The sequence below is a fragment of the Rhinolophus sinicus genome, chromosome 12, assembly GCF_057876585.1.
Source record: "Rhinolophus sinicus isolate RSI-liver-muscle chromosome 12, RSI-T2T, whole genome shotgun sequence".
Classification (NCBI taxonomy): Eukaryota; Metazoa; Chordata; class Mammalia; order Chiroptera; family Rhinolophidae; genus Rhinolophus; species Rhinolophus sinicus.
Window position 1 is genome coordinate 44,758,034 of NC_142512.1, and position 12,993 is coordinate 44,771,026.

The window sequence follows — 12,993 nt, forward strand, 5'->3', positions numbered from 1 at the left end:
TTTTTTTTTCCCCGAAAGAACCTTTCTGGCTTAGCACTGGTTTGGCCCTGGCCAGCAACGAACTCCCAGATTTCCGAGGACCCACATTCTAGCACTACCCCAGCCCCTCGGAGGGTGTGGCCTTGGAGGTATGAGACCCAGGAAAAGGCGGCCAGTGGTGAAGCTCCCCCTGCCTCCGGGCAAGCGTAGCGTCTGGACCGGAGGACAAGCCAAGGGATCCCGCGGCAGAAGTGGCCACACGCCGGGAAGCGCACAGAGCCAAAACCCTCCCTGCTTATTACACACCCTGTGTGGGCACAGGATAGGGCAGGACGCTGGCCTCAGGGACCGCAGGGACCGCAGAGAGCCAGGAGGGCGGGAGGCCGAAGTGCCCCTCCAGCTTCCATCCCTAACTGCAGCCCCCAAGTAGTCGGCGGGGAACCGCGCCAGCCCGCGCACCAGCGGAGCCTTGGGTGACTGACGGGAGTGGGAGCGCAGGCGGAGCCTCACGCGCGAGCCGTGATTGGAACAACCAACACCTCCCGGGGAGAGAGAGGATGAGCCAGTGAGGGATGTGCAGAGGCGGGTGCTCAGAGTCCTCTACGTGATTGGCTAGCAGCGGAGAGAACTGGGCGCTATTTCGATGATTGGCAGGCGGTAGATAGCTCTCGGAAACTGCCTTGGCTTCGCCTATTGGCATCCTGCGAGAGTAGGCGGGATTGGTTCATCGTGTGGTGCTGATGATTAGCTGGCGGCTGAGAGGGTGTTGGGAAGAGAGCGTTGGAGGGGGTGGTGGTGGGGGCAGTGACTTCCTCCTTGTTATTGGCTGGTGAAGTGAGTGGGGGTGGTACGATGGTGCAGCACATGCTTTGGATTGGCGAGCGCTGGGTTGAGTGACAGGCAAGGGGGCGAGCTGCGCGACCAGCGGTTTGTTTTTCGGAGCGTTCTTGAGGTGGAGAACGGTGGCCGGACGGAACGACTGAGGGACTGAGGGACTGGCTGGCGGGCGGGCCAAGCGGCGCCGCCGAAGCCGGGCTGGGCCGAGCAGAGGAGCGCCGGGGATGTAGCGGGCCACCCTGCCCATGCCACAGCGCCCGGCCGCGGGCGGAGCCGGAGCCGGAGCCTGGGGAGGCGGCGGGGGCCCCGAGGGCAGCCCGCGCCCCCCGCGCGGAGCCAGGCCCGCTGCCGTCCCCGCCGCCCGGGCCCCCGGCATGCAGCCCGGGCTGCGGAGGTGACACTCGGGCCCGAGCCGCCGCCGCCGCCATCGCCACCATGGGTGAGTGTCGCCACCGCCCCGGCCTGTGCCCGCGCTACTTCGCGTCGCCCCGCCCCGGGCTGTGGGGAGGAGGACCCTGGGCCGCCGCCTGACAGGCATGGACAGCCCGCCGGACCGGGGTTGCGGACCGCCGGAGCCCGCCCGCCCGGCTCGTAACTCCACGGTCCGGGCGGGGGTTCTGGCTCCCCGGCCCGCTGGGGCGGTCCTGGCAGGCGGAACCCACTCGGCAGCCTCCTTCCGGGCCGCGCAGCGGGTGCATCCCGAGGAAGCGGTGGCGGGATCGAGGGCCGGTGCTCGGCGGGTCAGCCCGCTCCGGCCGCAGCGAGCCGGACCGCGAGCCCGAGGGCGGGGGAGCGAGAGCGCAGTGTGGGGCCCCGGCTGGAGGCTGGTGCAGGCCCAGCTGCTGTTGTGTCTTTTCCTTGATTTGCTTTTTTTTCCTGCCTGTGTCATTTCCTTCCCTTTGCTCACACAGGCCAGCCTGTGAGTTCCCGGGGCTTGCTCTCGAGCCCTGTGCGCGCCCCAGCGCAGGGGGGAGGGCGTGCGAGGAGATAGTCTGGGAGGTGATTAAAACGGCTATCGCTGTAATAAACAGCGCGGTTGAGAAATGCGATCTGCACGCAGATTGCTGGAGGTTAGAAATTGGTCGGGGACTACCAGTTACAATTCACATCCTACTTTTTGAGAAATCCGGTTGCAGTATTTTGCATCCATTATTTTTATCTTGCAGAAGCCTTGAAATTATGTAACTTTTGAGAGAAGCATTTGCTCCACAAAAGAATGTCTATGAAATCATTTCCTTTTTATCAATATTTGCAATTTCTGTTGTGAAGACGTAATCTAAGAAAAGCTTTTAATGTCTTTCACACGTAACATTTGAACTGAATTATAGTTCATGTCCTTTGGGTAACTTAGCAAATGACTGTTGGACTGCATTAAGAAGCAGATAAAATTTTAGATGTACTTTGCATCTCTTGTTGGGTCAGTTATTGTGATAATGTGGTGCCCAATCTCAAGACTTGCAAAGTATTCGATATTGTCCTGAATAATCAAGGGGTAAACTTCAGTGAAAGGATCCTTTGCAGAGCCATTCATTGAATCTGTGAAGTGCCCCATGTAAAGAGGGAACGTTAATGTTTGCTTTGCCCTATAGCAAGGTCAAGTCATTTCTGTAGGAGGTTAAGTGTATGCTGTGTCACATTAGGCATATACTCTTTTGTCGCCTATCTTTACACACTGGCTTTGAATGAATTGCCTTGTTCTATTCCAGGCTTGCCCCTCATATGGTAAGGGATGGGTTTGTTCACTTGGGCTTAGTGTTTCCTTCCCATGCTCTACTTCAGAAGTGCTAACATTCCCGGGGAAAGTCTCCTGTGACAGTAAGCAGAAAAGGAATCCAGTAAGGCCTGGTATTTAAATTCATAATTCAACACATACTTATTGAACATTTACTGTAAATGGGACACGTAATACTTCTTATCCTTCTTAGGCTTCAAACATTTATCTTGTGTTTTGGAATTTGATGATTAAACTAAATCTTTGAATTGAACCTATATTTATGATAGTGTTTCTAATAATAAGTCTTTCCTTTTTGTCCTGTGGGGCTCGTCTTAAGTCCCAAAAGGGAGTGTGAAATACTTGAGGAGGTGCAGAGCCCCCACTCCCCACTTTCTGGACTGCTAAACCAGTTAAGAGTGCCCAGATGTGTTGGCTACATTTCATTGTCTAACATGAAAATAGATGTCAGCCTGTTTTCACATTTCAAGACATTTTCAAAAAGTTTAAGTGTGTGAGTCTAAGGAGGGACAATGATGGGGAGGAAAGGAGCTGTATAGGTAGGGTCCAGAGCCCCAAAGAAAAAAGGACCAGAATCTCAGCGACTTCTCATTTGTCCCCGTGTCAGTTTCACTTGATGGAGGAATTAACTTGCCTGGTGGCTGCAGTGTATTAGGCAATCTGGTTTAAAAACCACTGCCTGGCTTTCTTCAGCACTTCCCCCACCCCTGATACTATTCTCCCTCTTTTTGGTAGATGACCTTGACATGCAGAATACTGAATTCTCCCAGAACCTGGCTCTTGAATATGCTTTGTATAGGGGTCAGCAAGGATATATGTGTGTGCATGTGCACATACACACACACACACACACGTCTCTCTCTTAAATAATAGTTTCCATTTTGGTAATATTGATGATGAAAATTCAAATTCCCAGGCTGGTTAGTTTCTTTTAGTTGCTATAGTTCTAAGTAAACTCAAGGGGTTGATAAGAGAGAAACACAGACTTACTAATATTTTCATTCCACTTGTTAAACTCCAGTCCAGTGAGGAAAGGACTAAAACTAATTTGAGTCCCTGCAGGTTCTTTGGTTAACAGTCATATTTTCCTGAGCTGTTCTAAGCCCCAAACTCAAGCCTATTTGACAACTTGGGTTGGTAATAAAAACATGTCAGATTTTATATTGGCTGTTAGCCCCAGTAAATTTCTAGTGGAAACTACACTTATCCCTGTAAATAATAGGAAATATTCTCTTTTTTTTGGCTTTGATACTATGTGGTTATTTAAAAAAAATGGGATTGGTCATTTTTTTTTGGTTATGCTAGAATTCTCTCCTAGTTTTAGCAATTATAGTGGCAAATACTGTTAATAACGTCTAAGATTAATTTGCTAGTGTTTATTTGGACTTTTTATAAATGCAATATGAAACTTAGCGGGAAGTATTATTGAAAAATATGATAACAACTTGGAAATGTTATCGGAAACTATAGTAAACTGAGTATAGGATTAAGGATGGTGTGGGTCTGGTTTGATAACTTGGTTTGAAGTTACATTGTGATTTATAGACACCTTTCCAGGATGTTGGGAGCTCCCAGTTAGTCTCAATTCAGTTTGGCTAGAATCTGACCACCTGTGTAGATTCTGAATCGTTAGTAACTGTTTTCATTGAAGTTGGAATCACACTATAATGAATCAGTATGGCGATGTCAGAACTAGATTTCTGATATTTTAAAAAATGACAGCTGTATTTTAAAACAATTTTAGGCATTTGTAACAAGTAAATAACTAACTGAATATTATTTAGGTGAACAAAGGATAAGAAACAGTTTTCTTGGTTCTATGTAAGCTGTCCATTTATTCTTCGTCCATTTATTGTCTTTTATGTGTCAGATGAAGTGTTAGGCCCTGTACCTGCCTTTATCCTGTCCTTAGGAAGTTACAGTTAGGTAAAGTGAGCCAGAAGCAGGTGTACAAGTAAGTGCAATGAGGTGTGGTAGGTGATACTTTGTCAAAACTGCGTAAAGGTACCCGGGAGGAAAGATCAGTTCTGTAGTTTTAGGACTGACAATACATAATCCTATAGTTTCCAGACCTTTAGGTAAATTTTGTTATACATTTAAATAAAACATAGTGATAATACATTGATTCTTATGAGGAGGCAATGGCCTAACTTTATTTAAAAATTTAAAAATATGTATTTTAAAATTTTGAGCCATCAGTTGATATTGAAGGGCTCTTATATTCCAGAAAAATAAACAGCAGAATTTGACTTTGAGATCTAGCAAAGGTTTAACCATGTCTTTGAAGGAAAAAACTTTCTTGTGAATTGAGGATCAGGCCTTTTTACTTATACTTACTGTAAAATGATGTTTTCCCAGGTATGGGCCGGGTGGAGTTAGTGGGAGTGTGTGAAATATGAAGAGTAAGATAGTAAAATCTGACTCAGGGAAACTCTGAAGCACAGGATTTCTGTGATTAGACGACCTGGCAGAGTAGGGTAGAGCGTTGGCAAGATGAAGAAAAAACATTGTTAGTTAAGTGAAAACAAAGATTTAAGTATTTCTTTGGATTTGTACATGTGGAAAAGAGAGTGTCTGGCATAGTGAAGAGACATAATGTGGGACAACAATGTTTATTGAAGGACATGGTACTTCTGGAAACTTTTCTGGGTTTTTAGCCAAGGGAATTCATAAATGGGAATGCCTTAAGACCCTGCTTTTAGGTAGAAGTAATAGCTAGGTCTGGAAGATGACTTCCTGATGGAGCTAAAGAGATAGGAGTGTGTTGCCTGGCACCCCAGAGATACTATAGGTAGGTCAGGGTATCAAAAGAAGAAAAAGTACGTACTGCTGGATAATTATGGATAGCTGTCTGCTTAAGACTGCTTAAGAGCTTCTACTTTTTAAGCCTCAACTCTAATCCTTGTTTCATAGATCCTTTTCTATTTTCTATGACTACTCCTCCCCTCGAAATTCTTAACCTCTTAATCTCTAGAATTAACTTCTTCCTCTGTGCTTCTTCCTGGTAGCTTTCAAGTGTGTCAGACCACCCCCATCCTCAGGAAATCTTTTCAAGGTTATAGCACACTAACTATTACCCCTGCCTCAACTTGTTGTAAAGTTCACAAGTGAGTTGTTGATTTCCACAACTTCCAATTTTCTTTTAATCCCCAGTTTCTTGATTCCCTGTAAAATTTTGTTTCTGCCTCCACCACTCTATTAGACCTGCCTGAACTACGCTTGCCACTGCCCTTCTTTGCTCTTGGCTTCTGTGATGTCGCATTTGTTTTTTCCAGTCTTCTTTAAAGGGTTCTTTGCTAGCATAGCTTCTTTCTACCTTACCCGATAAGGATTATAATTCACTGAAGAGCAGTCCCTTTTTGTCCTTTCTCCCCCCACTTGCTTTCATTTCCTTTCTCCTCCTCAGTTCATTTTGTAAGCGCTCCTGCATAGCTAGAACAATTTGCTTTTCTGAAAGAATCTTTATTCTGTTAATAATTATGTAAAATCATCTACAACCTCTTGCTACTGACGCTGTAAAAAAAATTTTAAACCTGTGTTTATGCCCTGTAGTTTGTGTACCATCTAATTTGGTCTCTTTACTTGTATAATATCATATTTGTGTGTTGTTTATCTTTTTACCCCTAGAGTTTGAATACCTTGAAGTAGCTTTCAAAACTAATGTATAATACATGATAGGTACTCAGTAAATAGTTATTGTTAATGATTAATGAAAATTCAGGAATAAAATTAAGTATTAGGATAAAGTGGCCTTCAGTCTTTTCCTATTGACCTTTTTCCATTGGCAATAATAATAGCCAGTATTTTTTAGCATTACTAAGTATTAGGTACCACGAAGAGTAATTTGCAAGCTATTTCTTTTTCTTTTAACTCTCACAGCAGCTCTGTGAAATGATACTTAAATTTCTCTATTTTACAGATGAGGAAATTGAGGTGTCGGGAGAATGAGTGATTTGTTTAAGGTCTCCTGAAATCCGGGTCTTTCTGACTTCAAAGTCCATAAACTGACTGCTACACTCTAAGAAAGCTGCTATTTTCTTTCAAAATTTTCGTTTGTTGTGTTTTCACTTTTTTAAGGAATCTCATATTGGAGTGCTGATAATTCATTTAAAATCTCAATCCAGGAAGAAATACCTAAAAGAGCCACTTGATTTACTTCCTGTCTTTATCCTTGTCCTCAGTTTGTGGTATCAGTTTAAGAATCTGTCTGCCTCTAGCAATGTATTTGATTTTGACACAGAATCAGATTCTATAACCCTGTTTCACTTGTGTCAGTTGTCCTGATTTCAAGAGATAGTGCCAAACCATTCCTCTAGAGTATTCTCAGCACTAGAGCGACCAAACAAGTTTATCCATTAAGTAATGCCAGGAATTGGTTAGCTTCCTGGAAAACAGAATTTGTCAACCTGATAAACCAGCTCTTATAATAAATAGCATCATCTTATACAGAATTAGAAATAACTTCTCTAGTCTACTTGTCATGGGTTTCACTTGAAAAGCATATGTGTGTCTGCGTGTGTGTATTCACAAACATCTTGGTTCAGTTTCTGAGTTGAGAAAATTGAAATCCTCAATTCTAAAGGTGGTTACCTTGATATTGAAAAATTCCAAGCATTCTGCTGTTAGGAACATCACTAGATGCTCCTCAGAAAACACCTGCCTAATCATAATCTTCCTTATATTGACCCCAGTTTATTGGCCCAATAATTTTATACAAATGTATTTAATAGTATGTAAGCCAACTTAATATGTAAGCATATATATGCAGAGAGTGCCAAAAAATGTACACACATTTTAAGAAAAGAAAAAACTATTTAAATTGTAATGCTCAATATATACCGATAACAAAAGATGAATACAAGTCACATTTGACTTCTGCAATTACAAGAGGTGCTCAAAGTGGTTACCAACAACGTCCAGACACTTCTGATTACGGTGAACTGCTTGAGCAACATCGACAAAAGTGTCCACTTGTATACATTTTTTTTGGCACCTTCAGTATGTGCACACACACACACACACAACTATATGAGGTGTGATCAAACAATACAGTGAATGTTTAAATAAAAAAAAATTATTACAGTAAAAGATACATTGCCATTAATCCCCTTCAAAATACTCCCCCTCGCTTCAAACACACTTATACCATTGTTCTTGCCACTTTCTGAAGCAGTTCTGGAAGTCCTCTTTCGTGAGTATCTTTAGTTGTGCTGTTGTGGCTACCTCGATCTCCTGAATCATTTTGACTTTGGGGATGAGCCAGAAGTCGCACAGTGCCAGATACAGTAAATAAGGTGGAGGAGGACACACCGTAATGTTTTTGACAGAAATTGCCATATACCAGAAACAATGTGTGACACGGTGCGTTGTCATGATGGAGGATGATTTACAGCACACTTTAAAATACACCTTTTCTCAACTGTAGCTCACACCCGACTGACTGCATTGAACAGGTTGAAACTTGTCACACACTTATTAAAGTTTGGCATGCTGCTTCCCATATTGAAGATCCCTGCCTTTCCGTTGGATGGCACTCAGCTATCCAACGGATTCACCGTATTCTTTGATCACAACAGAAAGGCTCATCTGGTATAGCATCACTTCTCGTATTCGGCAATTTCTGTCAAATAAAAACATTACAGTGTGTCCTCATCTACCTTATTCACTGGATCTGGCACCGTGCGACTTCTGGCTCTTCCCCAAAGTCAAAATGATTCAGGACATCGAGGCAGCCACAACAGCGCAACTAAAGACACTCACGAAAGAGGACTTCCAGAACTGCTTCAGAAAGTGGCAAGAATGAGGGGGTAAGTGTGTTCGAAGCAAGGGGGAGTATTTTGAGGGGGATTATTGGCAATGTATCTTTTACTGTAATAATTTTTTTTTAAACACTCACCCTATTGTTTGATCACACCTCGTATATATGCCAATCTTCCTAGCTTAGATGTTATGTTTTAGTTTTTAAACCTTGGTTGGGAGGTTAAAATACCAAACAAACGACTGAAAAAACAAGCAAGTTCCCTTTCTTTAAGGAGGGAACTTGTTATAAAATGTGAAATAATTGCTGGAATATATGTGTTTTAGTTTTGACAAATGTGTTTCTGTAAATACCAACTTTTTCCTCATGCATATCCCATTTACCACATCCTTTTGATGCTACAGCTGTACCACTCTCATACATACTTTTGCATACGTTTTGAAGTGGAATTAGATGGGAAACTACTCATGTTTTTCCTGCAAGTTTTAAATCTAATTTCACTTTTCTGAGCAGGCAGAAACCTCTTCATAGGCACCTTCTCCTTCCTTTCCTGCACCTCGTCAGAGGGCATGAAGGGCACCTGAGCAGATTTTGTCTAGGAAGAGGGGAGAAGCAAATAGTGCAATTTTACTTGCTAACTTCATGCTGTTCTTTCGTTTCCACAGGATATTAGAGTATTTCCAAGGGACAATGATAAAGGGCAGAAGATAGACACTGTCCTTGGGTGGAGTCTTTTGTACTTGATTCTTTTAAGGTGTGCCGCAAGTCCCCAAGTGACTCACTTGTCACCGAAGCAAGTGTTAGCAACTCATCCCTCATGTTCTTTTCCAGATCAACAGATTTATTTATTTTCAACTCCCAAATGCTATTTGAATAAACAAGGATCTCTTGAAAGACCTGGGAGAATTTTGTAAAACATGGAATTGGTCTGGTTTGGGTTCTGGGTTTTGGTCAGTTGTTTTCAATGCATGAGAACTCTAGTGCTCTAGGATATTTCAAGAAAAGCGGATTAAAAGTAATGCCAGTAAAACAGAGACAATGCATTGCTTTGGTCGGTTAGGGAAGAAAAACAATGGCACTGCCTTTTGACTTCCCTATGGGAAGCAGAAGGCCTATAAACTTGTAACGAGTTGGGAGGAGGGCATTCAAAGGCCAGGCTTGTAAGACAACTTCTGTTCAAAGCAGCTACCTGAGGTCCTTGTTTGGTCTATTAAAATGTGTTCTCCTGCTTATATATGATGCTTTAAGAATAAGTGTGTGACTGACTCTGTCCCATAATCATCTCTCCATGAATTCGTTTTTTCGCTACTCCCCTACCACACTGTGCCGTGTTGTTCTTCAGTTTACTCCAACTTTTCACCTCTTTTTCCTGGTTGAGTTTCTCTGGCACTGTAAGAAGTGCTCTGTTTGAGCACGTCCCTTGCCCCCAGTGAATTGGTAAATATCGCTGCCAGAGATCTGATTAAGAATCCATTGAAATTCAAGCTCCAGAGTCTGACCTCAGTTATCTACTTTTCAGAGACATGTTCATGTAATTATAGTATAGACTGTCATTTTACCTGGGTAGAACTTCCTGAGTGTTAGTCATGTAATTTGTGAAAGTACTTTGCTGGTCTGTATTAAAGTATCTTAACCCATGTGCTGTCTTTCGTTGCAGACGAACAGGAGGCATTGAACTCGATCATGAAGGATCTGGTGGCCCTCCAGATGAGCCGACGTCCCCGGGTGCCTGGATATGAGACCATGAAGAGCAAAGACACAGGTCACCCAAATAGGCAGGTGTGTGTGGCCCTGGCAGACTTAACAAAATTTGCTGGGGAGGAGTTTTCAGATGGGAAATATTTGAGAAGGCAAGAATACTCTAATACCTGGCTTAAATGCTATTGGACCCCTCTTTTCACAATATGTGAAGTGGTAAGTGATATGTACCCACCAGATGTGGGACATGATCTGGAGTCCCAAAGCCTTGTGCATCTGGCCATGTGGATAGTGTTTCATCTGTGGAGAATAAGAATAATTCCTTTGCTTATTATGGGGACAGTATTCATATAATTTTTCTTTCACTGATTATTTGATGAATATTTTATCCAGATTCATGATTCCTAACTCAGAAGGTTTTTAGCTACCTTACAGTATGTACTCAGGAAAAATTAATTAATTTTAGAACTAGGTTATGTAAAATATAATTAGAAATGGAAATGTATTTCATAAAATGTCATATAATATATTCTACAGATAACAATGAGTGATTATGTTATTATTGTTGTCTACAGTTGTTTCCCCTTATTAATTCAGATAGTTGAGAGTGCCTGTTTTATTGAGAGTTGTGTGCTTCTTTAGGAAAACAACTTTTATTTTTGTTAACATTTAAACTTACATGCTGTTGAGAACCTTCTCACCTGCAATGTCCTTTACCTCCCTGTTTCCTGGGTACTTTGGCCGACAGAGAGGAGTGAATGATGGGGAACTTTCCTCCCTAGTGTGTATCTAGTGCCGTATCAGATGGCTGTGTTTGGGGTGTTTGATGGAAATTTGCCCATGTTCTCTTTGTTATCAGCTAAGCTTCTCTCTCCTTATTTATACCTTGTCTCCCAGTTCTTGAGAAGTACCTACCCATGGCTCTTAGAGAAAGCATAAGGCCCTAGAACTTTTTCTGTCTGAGGTCTGTTAGATATAGCCTCCCAGAGTATTTCCTGCCTTTAGGAAAACTAGGAACCCTGAGTCCTTTTGTTTCATGTTATAACAGAAGGATTAGGTTAGAAAGCTGCTTTTATTTTTTATGGTTACCTTACAGAACTGGGGGAACAACAGAATAGGGCCCATTCTTACACTATTTTCATACATTATTCTGTCCAATTGTGTGGCTTCTCCCTTGCTGTAGTTCATTTCTATTCAAAGCTGCTTTTGGAAGGAACATTTTACCAGAAGTCAGTCCCCTCCCCCAGGCTTGAGCCTAATGACCTCACTTTCCTTCCTGTCTTCCTATGTGGAGTGTGCTTGCTAACTCTGCTCCAGTCAGCTGATCTTTCTCCAAACGAGACTATTAGCCTAGATATCAGTTTGTAGGTAAAAAGGGGAAGCTGTCTTGAGTTGGGAGGCCCAAAAGGACCAGCCTGGAAAGAAGACAGATAGAGTGGTACCTGAGTGATCCTTGAAGGGGGATTACCTTTTAGAAATCCTTCTTCTGTTTAGAGCCTAAAAGCTATTATAAGAAAAGTCCTGATCTTTTACTGTGCCTGCTGCTGTTACTGGAGTGAAGTCAGTGGTTATAACGGTATAAGGCTGTGAGAAGGATTGACTATTGGTTAGGAAGTAATCTTAGCAAGAGGTACTGGCTCTTTGGATCCACAATCTACTTGAATATTGTCAAACTTTTTCTGTTACATGGAGGATTCAAATTATTAACCTCAGTTTTTTTGTTTTTAAAGAAAAAACACAACAGCAGCAGCTCAGCCCTTCTGAACAGCCCCCCAGTAACCGCAAGCTCATGTGCAGGGGCCAGTGAGAAAAAGAAATTTTTGGTAAGGAACCAAATTACCCGTTAAAGCTAAAATGTGCTTGTAAACATGATACCAGTGCTAGAAGAGTGAGGAGTCCATTTCCCAGACAAGTCGTTTCAGTGGATTTGCAGGGAGCATTGGTTACTCATGACCCCTGTACTGTTGTTCATGAGCAGCCTCTGTCAGTGCCGTACAGTTAAGCTCCCTGTGATGATCGAAATGGTACAGACAGAGGGTGCCCCCAAAATGTAGACACATTTTAAGAAAGGAAAAAACTGTATTAAAATTGTAATACAGTGAATGACGTAGCATTCATTTGATTAACATCATCTTTTCAGTGAACGTCATACTACACATTGCTATGTAATTCAATTCAACTTCAAAAAGTAATACATAGATAACATCGCTTAAAATGTGTATACATTTTTTTGGCACCCCCGGTATTTGTGCTGTCCGATGCAGTAGCCACTAGCCACATGTAGCTGCTGAGCAACTGAGGAACTGAATTTTAAATTTTATTTTAATCTTTTAAATTGAGATAGCCACCTGTGGTTAGTGGCTATTGTCTCGGACAGCACAACTGTATGTACTACATAAGGGACTACTGATTTGTTGGGCAAGAGATTAAGTCCGTGCTTAGAAATGTTTAACGATTCATTGACACGTTCATTCCTTCACACGAGTCATGAGCTTCTATATGCTGTCATAAGCTTGCGACGCTAGGGAAGGAGTATGGCTGTTTAGAAACTGAGGCTCAACATTTTATGCTAATATCGGGTAAAAGGGCAATGAAAATGTCAAGATGGCTTTTCCTCCTAATAAAGTCAAGGTTAGGGAATGGTCTGTCCTGGGAGATGTAGCAGATATTCAGCTTCTGACCAGGAGAAATATTCTTCCTGAAGGCAGGAAGAGGGAGAAAGTCTCATTTCTAGGAAAGATGGGTGAGTGGGGATGGGGGTGGGGGGAACCTATGGCAAGGAGGTTACCGCCGAGTAACCTCTTACAGCGGAGTGTAATGGAAAGAGACCAACCTAAGAGTCGGGAGATGTTAATAATCTGTTAACAGGATTTTACAATTCGCAGAGTGAACTCACATGTATTACTCTTCTTGTTTTTGTTCACTTGGGCTTGGGATAGAATGAAATGGTTTTCTCCATTCCAGTTCTTCTGCCAGAAGGTCCATGCTT

General features: G+C 42.8%; 1 protein-coding gene across 4 annotated transcripts in view; it reads left to right on the forward strand.

Annotated features, from left to right (window-relative positions):
* The first annotated feature begins 931 nt into the window (after positions 1–931).
* MAP3K3 (mitogen-activated protein kinase kinase kinase 3) overlaps positions 932–12,993 on the forward strand; it is a 54,606-nt gene continuing 42,544 nt past the window's right edge. For 2 of the 4 annotated variants that reach the window (XM_019732915.3, XM_019732916.3), the window contains exons 1-2: positions 1,121–1,255; positions 9,964–10,085. In XM_019732915.3, coding sequence (XP_019588474.1) covers positions 1,252–1,255; positions 9,964–10,085 — 126 coding nt within the window. In that variant the 5' untranslated portion in view covers positions 1,121–1,251. Of the gene's footprint in view, positions 1,256–9,963; positions 10,086–11,734; positions 11,828–12,993 lie in introns of all 4 variants that reach the window. The other 2 variants (XM_019732913.3, XM_019732914.3) reach the window with 2 other exon arrangements.